Source organism: Propithecus coquereli, unplaced genomic scaffold (assembly GCF_000956105.1).
Source record: "Propithecus coquereli isolate 6110/MARCELLA unplaced genomic scaffold, Pcoq_1.0 Scaffold272, whole genome shotgun sequence".
NCBI classification, from domain to species: domain Eukaryota; kingdom Metazoa; phylum Chordata; class Mammalia; order Primates; family Indriidae; genus Propithecus; species Propithecus coquereli.
This window is the reverse complement of record NW_012148308.1, coordinates 208,513-224,104: the sequence shown is the minus strand read 5'-3', so window position 1 is coordinate 224,104 and position 15,592 is coordinate 208,513. Positions and strand designations below refer to the sequence as shown.

The 15,592-nt window shown below is 57.8% G+C and overlaps 1 protein-coding gene across 1 annotated transcript in view; it reads left to right on the top strand.

Moving 5' to 3' along the window:
* The window catches only part of KIFC3 (kinesin family member C3), a 37,401-nt gene that overhangs the window by 18,628 nt on the left and 3,181 nt on the right, over positions 1 to 15,592 (top strand). Inside the window, exons 6-16 of the mRNA XM_012647838.1 lie at positions 6,484 to 6,549; positions 6,985 to 7,128; positions 7,301 to 7,540; positions 8,042 to 8,215; positions 8,736 to 8,883; positions 8,965 to 9,095; positions 10,697 to 10,808; positions 11,948 to 12,129; positions 12,915 to 13,019; positions 14,583 to 14,713; positions 15,132 to 15,353. Coding sequence (XP_012503292.1) covers positions 6,484 to 6,549; positions 6,985 to 7,128; positions 7,301 to 7,540; positions 8,042 to 8,215; positions 8,736 to 8,883; positions 8,965 to 9,095; positions 10,697 to 10,808; positions 11,948 to 12,129; positions 12,915 to 13,019; positions 14,583 to 14,713; positions 15,132 to 15,353 — 1,655 coding nt within the window. The remainder of the gene's footprint in view (positions 1 to 6,483; positions 6,550 to 6,984; positions 7,129 to 7,300; positions 7,541 to 8,041; positions 8,216 to 8,735; positions 8,884 to 8,964; positions 9,096 to 10,696; positions 10,809 to 11,947; positions 12,130 to 12,914; positions 13,020 to 14,582; positions 14,714 to 15,131; positions 15,354 to 15,592) is intronic.

Here is a 15,592-nt window from a genome sequence, read left to right as displayed (position 1 = left end):
GCAGGGAGCACTGTTAGTGGCAAAGAGGAGAAAAAAAGGCTTGAAGGAAGGGGAATTTCTTTTTTCTTTTATTTATTATTATTTTTTTTTTTAGAGACATAGTCTTGCTAGTCACCCAGGCTGGAGTACAGTGGCAGGATCATAGTTCACTGTAACCTTGAACTGCTGGTTTCAAGGGATCCTCCTGTTTTCTGAGTAGCTGGGAGTACAGGCATAGGCCACCACGCCCAGCTAATTTTTAAATTTTATTAGTTTTGTAGAGATGGGGTCTCGCTATGTTGCCCAGGCTGGTCTTGAACTCCTGGCCTCAAGCAATCCTCCTGCCTCACCCTCCCAAAGCGCTGGGATTACAGGTGTGAGCTACAGCACCTGGCCTAATATTTCATTTTTTGAAGAACCACGATACTGTTTTGCATAGCAGCTGTACCCTTTTACATTCCCACTAGTAATGCACTAGGGTTCCAATTTCTCCACATCCTCACGAACACTTGTTTTGTTTTTTTCATTTTTCTAGTAGCCATCCCAACTGGTATGAAATGGTGTCTCATTGTAGTTTTGATTTGCATTTCCCTGATGATTAATTATATTGAGTATCCTTTTGTGTGCTTATTGGCCATTGGTATACCTCTGGAGAAATTTCCATTTGAATTCTTTACTCATTCTTTAATTGGGGTTTTTGTTGAATTTTAGGAGTTCTTTGTATAATCTGGGTATTAACCCCTTATCAGATATATGATTTGCAGATATTTTTCATGGGTTGCCTTTTTACTCTGTTGATAGTGTCCTTTGTTGTACAAAAGTTTTTAATTTTGATGAAGTCCAACTTGTCTATATTTTCTTTTATTGCCCATGCTTTTGGTGTCATATCCAAAAAATCATTGCCAAATTCAATGCCATGATGTTTTCTCCTATATTTTCTTCTAAGAGTTTTACAGTTTTAGTTCTTATGTTTAGGTCTTTGATCTGTTTTGAGTTAATTTTTGTATATGGTATAAGGTAAGGGTCCAGCTGCATTCTTTTGCCTGTGGATATCCAGTTTTCGTAGCACTATTTGGTGAAAAGATTGTCCTTTCCCCACTGAATGATCTTGGCACCCTTGTTGAATACCATTCGACTATATGTGGTAGAGTTTATTTCTGGGCTTTCTACTCTATTACATTGGTCTTTATGTCTGTTTTTATGCCAGTTACCACACTGCTTTGATTGCTGTAGGTTTGTAGTAAGTTTTGAAATCAGGATGTGTGAGACTTTCAATTTTGTTCTTCTCTTTCAGGATCGGTTTGGCTATTTGGTGTCCCTTGAGATTCCATATGAATTTTAGGATAGATTTTTCTATTCCTTCAGAAAACGTCTTTGATGTTTGCATTGAATCTGTAGATCGCTTGGGGTACCATTGACATCTTAACAATATTAAATCTTCCAATCTGTGAACACAGGATGTCATTCCATTTAGTGGTGTCTACTTTAATTTCTTTCAGCAATATTTCGTAGTTTTTCAGTGTGTAAATCTTTAACCTCTTTTTTTTTTTTTTTTTGAGACAGAGTCTCACTCCGTTACCTGGGCTAGAGTGCCGTGGTGTCAGCCTAGCTCACAGCAACCTCAAACTCCTGGGCTCAAGCGATCCTCCTGCCTCAGCCTCCCGAGTAGCTGGGACTACAGGCATGTGCCACCATGCCTGGCCAATTTTTTCTATATATTTTTAGTTGTCCACCTAATTTCTTTCTATTTTTAGTAGAGATGGGGTCTTGCTCTTGCTCAGGCTGGTTTCGAACTCCTGAGCTCAAACAATCCACCCGCCTCGGCCTCCCAGAGCTAGGATTACAGGCGTGAGTCACCGCCCTGGCCTGTTAAATTTATTCTTAAGTATTTTATTCTTTTTTGATGCTATTATAAATGGATTTTTTTTTTAATTTCTTTTTTGGACTGTTCATTGCTAGTTGCAAAAATGCAGCTGATTTTTGTGTTGGTTTTATATCCTGCAACTTTGCTGGATTTATTAGTTGTAGTTGGCTTCATTTTTAAATCAAATTAGTTGCCAATATTTAAATCTTAATCAAAGTCACATAAAAATGTGGACTTCCTTTTTGTCATAAAATACTGGAAAATGTGGCACCTCTGGGCCGACATTCCCATGTAGCACCCACTGCCTGGAGTCGAGTGGCAGCTCCTGCCTTTGGGTGGCTGTGAGCGTCTGCAGCGCAGCCCTGTCCCACCCCCTGCTGCCTCCCACTCTGCTTACCAACCTCCCCCACAGACCTGGCTCCGACCGGCGCCCCGTGCAGTCAGCATTCTTCCTACTGAATAGCTACTGTGTGTCAGGCACTGTTCTAGGTGCCCGGAGCACAGCACTGAATACAACAGACAAAAATTCCTGCCTTCCCAGGCCTTTCATTCTAGCAACGTGCTGGGTCCTGTTCTAAGCACGTCACATGCAGCATCTCATTTAATCCTCAAGACAGCCTCGATGAGGTAGCCTCAGTATACAGACGAGGAAACCGAGAGGCATGGAGAAGTTAAGAGGCTTGTCCAAGGTTACCCATTACCTAGCAGGTAAGGTAATGTCTGGATTAGAACCCAGGCAGTCTGGCTTGAGAATGCGAATCGTCAGCTGCTATTACTGCCCCTCCGTGGCCGAAGGGCCTGGATGCGAAGGCTTGGCAGTGGAAGCAGGGCGTGGACAGGGCCAGAGAGGCCTGGTCGGTGGTCGTAGGGCCAGCATCAAGCCTTCGGGAAGCGGAGCGTGGCCTCTGGGCTGTGTTTCCTGGAGGCCTCTGGATCCCTCCGGCCTTCCCGGCTTCCACCTTGCCATTGAGAGAGTCCTCTTGTCCTCACAGGGCGGATGATGATGGTCGACTGGGCTTGGTGGGAGGTAGGGAGGTAATTGGCAGGTTGGCCGCATTGGTCAGAGCCGCCCAAGAAGCAGACAGCTGAGGGAAGGCAGACCGGAGCAGGCCAGCCGCCCCCTCCGCTGAGCTTGCTCCTGCCCGCGCTGTGTGAACACAGGTCGTGTCAGGTCGGCGGGCGGGCCCAGCTCCCTCTTTCCTTCTCGGTCTCTCTGGCTGCCGAGGAGCCCGGGCCCGGGAGGGTGTCGCGCAGGCCCGGCCTGGGCCCACCTCAGCCCCGGGTTGCCGTCTGTGCTGTCCCAGGACCGTCTCAGCGCCCTGGCTTGAATCCTGCTTTCTCCCTTGGCCTGGCTCTTTGGCTCAGGACTGTGCACACTGCCCCTTGATGGTCACTTCAAGTATTTATTGAGCATCTACTGTGTGCTGACCCCATGCTGGCACTCGCTCGGGACCCTCCCCGCTTGGGCTTGCAGGTACAGGTGCAGGCGGCCATGGCTGGCTCGGGGCTACGGAGAGCGTGTGAAGGCGCAGCTCTCTGGTCCTGCCACGCTTGGCTCTTGCTGTTCCTGGCCCCATCTCCTGTCACTTCTGTCGGGTACCTCCGTTTCTCTCAGACTTCTTGCCTGTTTTCCCTACCTCTGCCCACTCTGCCTTCAAGTCCAGGGAAAAACTGGTGTCTTCCCCGCAAGCCCTTCCAAAGCAGCCCCCGGCCCCATAGGGAGCTGGGCTGCCAGGGCAAGGTCACCACTCACCCTGGAGCAGGCGGCGGTGGCACCTTGGCCAGGGCACCCGTGTTGGTGTGCTGCCTCTCAGCCACGTCCCCCAGCTTTGCTGCCTGAGACGAGCCGGAGATGACTTACTGTCTGACATTTCTGATCACAGGGGTCTTTGACAGCCCCGTCTTCAACTCCCCCTGCCTCTCCCACGCCCCCAGACCTGCCCCATTGCAGCCACCTCCTTCCTTCTTGGCGCCCCTTACCCCTCAGAGATTCCAGACGGAGCCCAGGAGCACCCAGGTTCCCATTGTGATGCAAGAAGGGAGCAGGAGCCTGGGCCGCAGGCGGGTGGTGGGCGGGTGCCCCAACCCCCCGGCAGGCACTGGCAAACCCGCTCTCCCTATGTTGCGGTCTGAGCACCTGGCAGCGGCGGCGGCGCTGGAGATGGTCGAGGTCGGCACGCCCAGCCCCAGCCCCGTGCTGAGGCAGCAGCCTGTCTGGGGGGGCGGGGAGTGCGGGTGGGGGGCCCCCAGCCTCTTCAAGAGGAAGTAGGCCCACGTATTTCAGGGCGGGGGGAGTGCAAGAGGAATAAATATTCTTCAAGCCTTAAAATTACTGAAAAACACAAGGAATTTGTCAAGTATAATTCTACAGCACAGAGACCCCTTTTTTGTATTGTACACTCAATTTTTTCCCCCACATTTTTCTTTGACTTAGTATGTTGGTGAGCCTTCCCGCGTGGCACGCTGACTTGGTAAACGTGATGGTAACAACTGCACAGAGTCTGTGTAACGTATGTGCACACACCACTTCTGGGTTCAGGGTGTCGCCAGTCATAGGCCTGCGGAAGGAAGGGCTGCCTGCCGCAGGCCAGCCCCAGCTCCCCTCTGTGGCCAGAGGAATCGTGCGCTCCCCACACCAGGTGCGCAGCCACGGAAAGGGGTGTTACTAGTGGGCAGAGAAGTGGCCCAAGCTTTGCCTCTCTGATCGGCCTGTGGCCCAGCACGTTGCTAGGAAGGAACATGCTGGCGCAGCCAGTGACAGGTGACCTCCTGGGGCCCAGCCTTTGAAGTCACCTGCTTGTCTGCTAGGAGGCCTTGGGCGGCCTGGTTGGACCTCCCAGCCCCTTAGCTGGGTCTTGCATCTTGGAATACCCCTCCCCACCAGGAGGGAGCCAGGCCGGCATCTCTGGCCTTTTTTCAGGGGTGGGGTGGACCCTGGCCACTTCTGCCTGCCCGCTCAGGGAAGCTGGGGCCTGGCTGCTGTGGTTCGGCCACTCTTCCCAGCCGCGGGAGGCAGGGACCTTCGAGGCTTAGTGCTGCCCACAGACTGTTGTTTCATGACATCTCAGCCACATAAAGTAGGGAGATTGTACACACACACACACACCTCAAAAATTCAAACGTCCGGCCTCTCTTGAAAGATGAGAAGTTTGGTGATGCTGCATGTGCATTCCTGCCCGGCTGTGGTCAGAGGAGCGTGTATGGCTGCCTCCTTAGGTCACGCTTGGGTGTCCAGCCCTGCACAGCCCTCACCAGCCTTACCTGGCTGTCCCCCATAGGCAGTGGACATTGTCACGTAGTAGTTAGTTGTCGTTTAGTAATTAGAACCCAGTGCTTTATTTATTTACATTTTTATTTTTTATTTCAGCATATTATGGGGGTACAGATGTTTAGGTTATGTATGTTGCCCTTGCCTCCCCACTCCCCCCACAAATCTGAGTTTCAAGTGTGCCCATCCCTTGGATGGTGCACATTGCACTCTTTGTGTATGCAAATACCCATCCCCTCCTCCCCCCCGCCCGACATCCAATAGATGTTATTCTTATATGTGCACTTGTGTGTTGATCAGTTAATACCAATTTGATGGTGAGTACATGTGGTGCTTGTCTTTCCATTCTTGGGATACTTCACTTAGTAGAATGCGTTCCAGCTCTATCCAGGAGTATACAAGAGGTGCTATATCACCGTTGTTTCTTAAAGCTGAATAGTACTCCATGGTATACATATACCACATTTTATTAATCCACTCATGTATTGATGGACACTTGGGTTGTTTCTACATCTTTGCAATTGTGGATTGTGCTGCTATAAACATTCGAGAACCCAGTGCTTTCACAGTGCTTTCTGACTCTTGCTGCAGCCTCTCCAAGGTGAGGTGTGGTCATCACAGAACATTCTGCAAGGGAAACCCCACACATGCTCTGATGTCCGGACACGAGTGACAAAGTCTTTGTCTGTCTGGGTTATTTCCTGAGGAGAGGTTCCTGGAGGCAGGCTGATGGGAGACCAGGGCCTGGGCCTTTGGGGAGACGGCAGCTGGAGGACGCTCCAGGGAAGGGCCGCCTTCCTGGGATCTGCCCTCTTGGGCTGGCACCGTGGTGGTTTTCCCCTCTGCCAGCGTCCAGATGAGCCAGGTCACCATCGGTTCCCGATGGGGCACACACCCCGTTCTCTCTCTGACAGCCTGCCGGCCGGCTCGCCTGCAAGGCAGGTTGGGAGCCAGGGCAGGCACAGGTCTCCACAGGCTGACTTGCTGGAAACCATGCAAGGTGGAAAATTCTGGGGGCTGGGCAAGAACAGGTCTGGGGTTCATAGGAGTTTGTACAGTTTGGGGGCCCTTTTAAAGAAGGAGAATGGGAAGTTACATATGCCAAGGGAGCCTGTGCCAGTGAGGGGTCCGCAGGGTGGCATTGGGCTTACCTGGGCTGCACCTGCTCTCCAGACCCGGCCCTGTGGGGGCAGAGGGTGCTGCAGGCTGACAGGCCCAGGCCCAGTTCCTGTCACCGGGAGTCCCAGCTGTGACGTGGTGCTTGAACACAGGGAGGCCCAAGGCCGAGGGGGCAAGCCACGTCGCTCACCCCTGGTGCCGGGTGGGCGGGGGTGAGGACCCAGGCTCACCGTGGCCTGGCTTGTGCCGGCAGGTGGAGAACCTGAAGGAGAAGCTCCTTAGCCAGGCCCAGGAAGTGAGCCGACTCCGGGCGGCGCTGGTGAGTGCGGCAGTGCCGTCCTCAGGTGGGGCGGGGGCCGGCTCGGCCCGTGCAGGGTGCGACCCCCTCTCTCAGCCTGCACATCCCCCCATCTCAAAAACGCCACCCCAGTACTTACACCACCCAGCGACTCCGAGGGGAGGGAGTGTGACTCTGTTATAAACATGACTTCTTGTTACTTTCACACTCAGGAAAATAGAGCGAGGGGTGGGTGCGGGAGCGGGCCCTGCTGTACCCCTTCTCTCTCCCCTCCACCGTCTTTCTCTGCTTCTCTCCTGGGCACTTTCCCTTTTGTTCCCCTTTTTCTTTCTCTCCCGCCCTTAGCCTTCTCTTTGCCTCTCCTCCTCTCTCCCCTGCCCTGCACCCTCCTCCCCTGCCCCCTTCCTCCCCCACCTGCCCTGCCACATGCAGCCCCTGGGCCCTGGCTCTCCGCAGGGGGGCACCGACTTGGAGAAGCACCAGGACCTGCTGATGGTGGAGAATGAGCGGCTGAGGCAGGAGATGCGGCGCTGCGAGGCGGAGCTGCAGGACCTGCGGGCGACGCCAGCCACCCCTTGCCCGGGCTGCGAGCACAGCCAGGTGAGCAGGCGGCCGCGGCCCCCCCACCCTGCTCCTGGAGGGCTCGGCCCCCGACAGTGACCCCATCCCCTGACGGTGACCTCAAGTGAAATGGTAACCCCATCCCCCGATGGTGACCCCAGGCCCTAATAGTGACCCCAGCCCTAATGTGACCCTGCCTGGCCGCCTCCAGGAGAGTGCCCAGCTCCGGGACAAGCTGTCCCAGCTGCAGCTGGAGGTGGCGGAGAACAAAGGCATGCTGTCCGAGCTGAACCTGGAGGTGCAGCAGAAGACCGACCGGCTGGCCGAGGTGGAGCTGCGGCTCAAGGACTGCCTGGCGGAGAAGGCGCAGGAGGAGGAGCGGCTCAGCCGGCGCCTGCGCGACAGCCACGAGACCATCGCCAGCCTGCGGGCCCAGTCCCCGCCTGTCAAGGTGAGCCGCGGCCTGGGCCTGGCCTGCGCCTCGGCCCTCGGCCCTCGGCCCTCGGCCCCCGGCCCCCGGCCCCTGGCGCCCAGGGCAGGGCGGGCTGTGAGCGGGGCTCGCCCTGGTGAAGGAGCAGGCGCGAGTGGCTGCAGCGGTCACTCCACTTCCGTGCTCGGTCTTGCCCCTTCCCCTTCCTGCTGTCCAGGCCCGGGCACGGAGCAGGTATCCTGCAACTGAGGTGCCCACCGTGTGCCAGGCGCAGGTGCGGTGCAGCCCCTGGGTTCTGCCTCGTCTTTGCCCTTCTGGTCTGTTCTGTACCCAGGCTGGGGCCACGGCCAGGCTCCATAGTAGGCTCTCGTTCAGATGAGAAGATTCCAGGAGGTCCTACAGCTTTTCGCAAAGCCAGGACCTTAAGGCTCCTCCAGTTTTTCCTCCCCCAGAAGAAACTGTGTCTCAGGCCCTGGGGTGAGGTCAAGGTGCCCACGTGCCCTTCCCTCCCTCGCCTTGCAGTATGTCATCAAGACAATAGAGGTGGAGTCGCCCAAGACCAAGCAGGCCCTCAGTGAGTCCCAGGCCCGGAACCAGCACCTGCAGGAGCAGGTGGCCATGCAGAGGCAGGTGCTGAAGGAGATGGAGCAGCAGCTGCAGAGCTCGCATCAGCTGACCATGCAGCTCCGGGCACAGGTGCGCAGGCTGCACGGGGTGCACGTGGGCCGGGAACAGGGGTCCTTTGGATGTTACAGCAGTTAAGCATTTGGGAACCAACACGCCTGGGGTCCGGTCCCTCCTCTCCCCAGCGGCCCTGTGACCAGGGGTGAGTTTCGTCTAGGTCTGTGTTTCCTCATATGTCATGTGATCTGGTTCCAGAACCCACTTCACAGTGGGGACTCAAGAATGTGATCCCAAAAGGCTGTTCGCCCAGGGCCCAGCCCACAGACTGTGCTTAGTAGGCCCTACCCTGCTCCTGTCACTGTCATAGCACGTGCACGCCCATGCTCTCCTGGGACCGTTTTGGTGCTGGGGCTGATGCAGGGAGGCAGTCGCGGCACAGAGCTCACGGCCCTTCCAGCCCTTTACCTGGCGCGTGCACGCGAGTGTTCATGTGCACGTGAGGCGAGTGGTGGGGCTTCTTTCCCGGTGTGGCGCTTGCCCCTCTCCCTCCCATGCCCCACGGCACTGAGCCTTCTCCTGGCCCGGCTGCCAGATCGCCATGTACGAGTCGGAGCTGGAGCGGGCGCACGGGCAGATGCTGGAGGAGATGCAGTCCCTGGAGGAGGATAAGAACCGGGCCATCGAGGAGGCCTTCGCCAGAGCCCAGGTGGAGATGAAGGCCGTGCACGAGAACCTGGCAGGTGAGCCAGCAGACCGGGCCCTGCCCGCCCCACACCACTGCCCTTCAGTCCCCATCTGCCTCACCCCTCGTGTCCCCGCAGGTGTCCGGACCAACCTGCTGACGCTGCAGCCAGCACTGCGGACGCTCACGAACGACTACAATGGGCTCAAGCGGCAGGTGCGCAGCTTCCCGCTGCTCCTGCAGGAGGCCCTCAGGAGCGTCAAGGCCGAGGTGAGCCGGGCAGCAGGTGGCTGACCGCAGGCCAGCGGGTGGGTGTGGGGCGTTGCACCGGGAAGAGGCCTAGACCTTCCGGCAGACGCAGGGTCCTCCAGGGCTCCCTCGCAAAACTCAGACAACGCCCCCCAGGCAACACACGCCCGCACGCTGCTGCCCTCAGAGGCCCTGTTTGAAAACAGACTGGCAGGGGCAGGTATTGTCTCACCGTGATTCTTTAGACAAACCCGTTACTTGCATCTCAAACACGTATCTGTTAGGCTTAATTGTTTAAGGCTGTGCTTGCACAGTATGAGAATAGCCAGCATCTCTTAAGTGCCTCCCACGTGTTGAGCCTTTTATAGCCGTTGGCTCCTTGCACTTGTATGACAGCTCTGCAGAGACTAATACATTTGGGGAATAGAAAATAGTTCTCCTTTAAAGAAACTACCTCAGGAATACACGGACGTGGCGAAAGGTCTGGCCCTGCACAAGAGCATCAGGTGAACGGGAGAGGCCTCTGCCACCCGCCCGCCTCCCTAAGGCGGCCTGTCCCGGCATCGCCTGCCCCAGGGCGTCCTGAGCGTGATTCAGGCCGTCAGTGTATGTGTACGAGTGCACAGTGGGCCCTCTGTACCCACGGATTCCACGCCTGCAGATTCAACAAACCGCACGTTAAAAATATTTGAAAAAATTAACAATGAAACAATAAATAACAGGAAAAAACCAACATAGTATAACAACTATTTACATAGCATCTTCATTGTATTAGGTGTAATAATCACTGCAGGGGTGATTTAAAGTATATGGAGGCTGGGTGCAGTGGCTCGTGCCTGCGGTCCCAGCAACTTGGGAGGCTGGGGCAGGAGGATCCCTTGAGCCCAGGAGTTCAAGGCTGCAGTGAGCTATAATCCTACCACTGCACTCCAGTCTGGGCAACAGAGGGAGACCCCCTCTCCAAAAGTAAATAAATAAGTGCACAAAGGATGTACATAGATTATGTGCAGATACTATGCCATTTTATGTCAGGCATTCAAGCATCTGCAGATTGTGGTATCTGTAGGGGTCTTGGGACCAATCCTCCACAGATAACAAGGGACCGACAACTGTATACGCATCCCTTTCACCCCAGCATACTGTACGAGTGGTTTTGCCATCTTGCTTTTTTCCCCCTATGAAACGTAACTGGGAGATCTTTACCTACCATCTCTTTACAGATTCATGAGTTAGATGGTATTATCCCCATTTTACAGATGAGAAAATTGAGCCAATGGTCTCAGGTCCCCCAGCCACTCAGGAGTAGAGCTGGAATTTGAGTCCAGCCAAATCGCGTTGGAGTCGAGTGCTAGTGCTGTGGAGTGAGGGCTGCGTCCTGGCTTTGGCTAATTAGCAGCTCGACCTATTGGCTTAACCCCTCTGGGGCTCAGTTTCTTCATCTGTAAAATGGGGATGGTAGTAGTACCTACCCAGAGGGGTGACTGGAACAGTTTGACACCTGATGGCACATGTCAGATACTCAGCCCAGGGCCGGAGGCAGTGAGTGTCCTGCCGGGGTGGGCAGTTGGGCAAGCAAGGCTGATGGAGCCGGGCCCCTGACCGCGGCGTGCACCCCCCACCAGATCGGCCAGGCCATTGAGGAGGTCAACAGCAACAACCAGGAGCTGCTGCGCAAGTACCGCCGGGAGCTGCAGCTACGCAAGAAGTGCCACAACGAGCTCGTGCGGCTAAAAGGTGACTGCTGGGTGGGATGGGCCAGCGTAGGGGTCCTCAACCTGGCGTGGCAGTCATCCTTGGAGCTGTGCCCTGTCATTAAGAAGCTTTTATTATTATCCTGTTCCAGTAGATAAGGAAGTGGAGGCATAGAGAAGTCAGGGAATTTGCTCAAAGCCACATGGCTAGTGAATGGTCCACCTTGGACTTGAACTTGATCTGTCCAGCTCCGAAGCCCCTCCCCAGTGTCCATGGCAGGTTACTCCCCAGGCCCTGGGTGGCCGAGGGGTGTGGTATTGAGCACTGGGTGGTGGCTGGCTGCAATGCCACTTGTTTTGACCTGGGGCCTGGTCAAGCTTGAGACCCCACCAAGCTCACTCCCACTGTGGGGAGCGCCTGCTCTGTGTCAGGTGCTGTTCCAGACACCGAGGATACGGCCGTGGCCCCACGGACTGCCTCGTGGTGCTCGTGTTTGCGAGGAGAATGGCCAGTGGCTGCTAATCACGCAGAGAACCCCGACACCGCCCCATTATCAGGGCTGGGAAAGACGGGAGTGGGGGGCTTGGGGGGCTTGCTGGAGTGGGTGGGTGAAGAGGGAGGGAAGGTGGGCCGTGTTGGCTGTGGGGGGCATTTTCTCTTCATTCCAAGAGCACAAGGCTGGAAGTAAGAGGGTGGCATGTGTCTGCGGCTGCTCGTTAGGAACAGTGCCAGCCCACCCGTTGTCTGGTCCTGTTCGCCCACCTGATTCCCAAGCCCCATCCTGGTGCTCGCAGTGCCTTTTAGACTGATGAGACAAGTCCCTTGGCTCACTGGGGCCCGAGCCCCTCACTGTATAGATGAGGAAACTGAAGTCCAGAGAGAAAGTGTCCATTTTGGTGTCTCATCCAGAATGGGTACAGTGCTGAGCTCTACAACTGGCTTGTCCCCAAGGCACAAAGTCTGTACCCTCAACTGGTCTGCTCAGGAACGAAACGTACTAAATGAATTCATACTATAGTGTGAGTGATTGATATAACAGCTTTGTGGGCCACCTTGCCCTGGGGGACTTTGCATAAAAGGCAGGGGACCCCTGGGCCACCAGGACATCAGTGGATGCCAGAGCGGAGGCTGTCTAGTCTTGACCCTGCCCGGGCCCACCCCTTCATCCCCAACCAATCCAGGGAACATCCGGGTGATTGCTCGTGTCCGGCCTATCACCAAAGAAGACGGGGAAGGACCTGAGGCAGCCAACGCTGTGACCTTCGATCCCGATGATGACTCCATCATCCACCTACTGCACAAGGGCAAGCCTGTATCCTTCGAGCTGGACAAGGTCTTCTCCCCGCGGGCATCGCAGCAGGATGTGAGTGTGGCCCTGTGGGGGAGGACGCCTGCTGGGAGAGGGAGAGCCGTGCAGAGAGGGGGAGAGAAGCTTGAGAGTGGGGGGCAGGATGGAGACGCGAGGAACCAGGGTCCCCCCCGTGGAGGAGAGAAGAAGGTGGGAAGCTAAGACGAGGGCCCAGAAGCCTCCCTTAGGAGAGATCCAGGCACGGCCCCTCCCACCCACGTGGCTCCATCCATCTTCCCGACCTCGTGTGCCTCTCCAGCCAGGAGCGCCCTCCTGTATCCGTCCCATAGGCCTTCCTGGGGCCTCCCCACCCCGCCCCCAGTGCTGGGCCTTAGCGGTGTAAGAGCCACGTGCTTCAGCATCTGCTCGTCTTAGCCGCCCGGGCAGCCCGCGGGGCCTGTCTTGCCTGTGCCCTCCTGTTCCCGCGTCTGGCTCTCCCACCTCGCCCCATCCACTGTCCGCTGGCAGGCAGCCCTGGGCCAGAGAGGTGCCAGGCCTGTGCCAGCCTCTGCCCTCGCCTTGCTGAGCCCTTCGGGAGCCAGCGCGGGCACAGCTGGAGGGGGCAGCAGGCACCGTCCAGTCTTCCCTTCGGCCTGCGGTAGCCAGGTTGCCTTGATGGCTGAGCGAGTGACTCGTTGGTCACGAATCCTCAGCAGCGAGCCAGGTGACTGCAGTCACACGTGCTGTGTTGCCGCCGAAGGAGAACGTGGTCGGGGAGGCAGCTGGACTTGCAGCTGGCAGGGGGGTCCCTGGTCCTGGTGGCCCTGGAAGCCCCCACCTGTATCCTCCCTCCCTCCCAGGTGTTCCAGGAGGTCCAAGCCCTGATCACCTCCTGCATCGATGGCTTCAACGTCTGCATCTTTGCCTACGGCCAGACGGGCGCCGGCAAGACGTACACGATGGAGGTGGGTGCCCACCAGATGGGCCAGGAACCCAGGGTGAAGACCACCCCCTGCTGCTATCGATGGGGGCTCCCTCCTTGGTCTTGGGGTTTTGCCTCAGTTGGTCCTCACAGCCACCCAGAAGGAGAGGCCATAGTTATCTGTTAGCCCCAAGGCACCAGGCCTGAAGAGGGGCCGCCTTTGCCCAAGAGCACCTGTGTTGGTCCCAGCAGGCCTAGGGCAGGCGTGCGCATGCTGGGCAACAGCCTCTGTGGTCAGAGGGACCTCAGCCTGGGGCCAGCATCCAGGACAGGCCACCACGACGTCTTTCATTTCGCCCATGCCTGTTCCCTGAGCACCCTCCTGCTTTATGGCTGCTCCGCGCTGGGCTGGGGGACACTGGGGTGAAGGCTGGCCCAGGAGAGACTGGCCACGTGATAGCTGTCGTAGGAAACCCAGCTCTTACCTGCAGCCCGGGGGCCAGGGCAGGGCCTCATCTCCCTGTTTGTGGCCAGCCCGGTCCGTGGTGGCAGGGAGCGGGACCAGGAGGAAGCTCGACTGTGGGCAGAGCAATGGAAAGCTGCTCCTGGGGGGTGTTACCGTTTCCCTGGCTCTTAAGGGGGTGCCGTGCCGTGGGATTCCCCAGGTCAGGGAGGGGGGCAGGTATCCCAGTGTCTGGGTGAGAGGAGAGCGCTGGACAGGCCCTGCTGGTCCGGGCTGTTAGCACCTCTGGAGAGCCTGCCTTGGTGGCCCCCTCTCCCCGCCTGGACCCTGCCTCTCCCTCAGTCCTGGGAGTGGAGGGGCAGGCTAGGGGTGCAGGCCCAGGGGGTAGGGGTGTACGCAGCACCTCCTGGGCTCCCAGCTCTGTTTTGGGGCTGTTTAGAGTAGAGGCGACCACCAGGAACATCTGTCCTCTAAGCATAACTGCTGAGGCCTGCGGTGTGCCAGGCCCCGGGGCACATCTGAGACCAGAACAGAGTCCCTGCCCCCCACGGAGCCACCCTGGCGGTGGGAGACAGCACAGAATGCAAAAGCACATCTGTACGTGCCCTGTCGGGGGCCGGGGGAAAACGGGGCCCGGGGCGAGGGACTGGGCAGGAGGGACGGGGCGTTTGGGAGTGTGGGGGCAGCCCCCCCGGGAGGCAGTGCCGGAGCCCACCTGAGACAGGGCAGAGCCCGCGGGCTGTCCTGAGGCGCACGTGGCGCACTGGAGGCCTGGCACAGAGGCCCCTGCGGCAGGAATGTGGGGGGTGGGAGGTGCCGTCAGAGACTAGGCGAGGGCTTGGGGTGGGAGACTCTAGATTTCCTTCTAGAAAGGCTGGCCAGCCCATCTGGCCCCGGGGCACCTCTCCCCTCTGCCTGTGCCTGCCCTCTGCCACCCGCAGAGCCTGGTTCGTAGCCTCCCTGGCACTGAGCCCCCTCTGGGCGGTGGGCAGGAAAGTCATTCATTTCCGGTGGCCCAGCAGGGCCAGGTCCTTCACCCCAGGGCAGTCCTGGCAGGGCGATGCCACGTGAGTTATCTGCACGGCCTACCCCGAGTCGAGGGCAGAGGCCTGGTTCACTGGGACCCTTCTTCCTGCCCCCCAGGGGACCCATGAGAACCCAGGCATCAACCAGCGGGCGCTGCAGCTGCTCTTCTCCGAGGTCCAGGAGAAGGCGTCCGACTGGGAGTACACCATCAGCGTCAGCGCGGCCGAGATCTACAACGAGGTCCTCAGGTGCGGGGCCCGCGGCGTGGCGTCTGGGGCTCGGAGGGGGTTAGCCCCAAGTCCTGACCTCGGTCCTGACTCGGCCCAGGGGGGTCAGGGGGCCCTGGGGGCAGCAGGGGTTCTCCGAGCCTGCCTAGGAGGCCCAGGCGCTCCTTTTCCCCTGGCTGTGGGCTGCACCAGGTGGCAGGGGTGAGAGTGGTGGCCGGGCCCTGCCCACAGGGGCTCAGTGCGCTGGGAGGCGGGCGCAGCACCAGCCCCACGACTTCTGGGCAACAGTCGGGGTCTCAGCTGAGTGAGGGGAGGAGCTGCAGGAGAGTGGCCTTAGCCCGACAGTCAGAGGAGCCTTCTGGAAGGTGTGATGGGCCGGGTGCAGTGCAAGCAGGGGCCGGAAGTGGGAGGAGGGAGTGACGCCCACTTGCCCCTCCAGGGACCTGCTGGGGAAGGAGCCTCAGGAGAAGCTGGAGATCCGGCTGTGCCCCGACGGCAGCGGGCAGCTGTACGTGCCGGGGCTGACGGAGTTCCGCGTGCAGAGCGTGGCCGACATCAACAAGGTGTGGGCTGCGAGGGGCCTGGGGGCGGGGAGTGCTGGGGCCACCCGGCCGCAGCAGCTGCTCAGAGCACAGCACCTTGTTTGCGTGCAGGAAACAGCGTCCTGAGTGTGTGTCCTCAGGCAAGTCCCCACGCCTCTCAGAGCCTCGGTTTCCCCGTGTAAAACGTGGAGGGTAACGCCGCCAGCCCTCATGGGGTCCTCAGGGGGACAGGGTGATTTTTTTTTTTTTTGAGACATTGTCCTGCTCTGTTGCCCGGGCTAGAGTGCCGTGGCGTCAGCCTAGCTCACAGCAACCTCAAACTCCTGGGCTCAAGCGATCCTCCTGCCTCAGCCTCCCG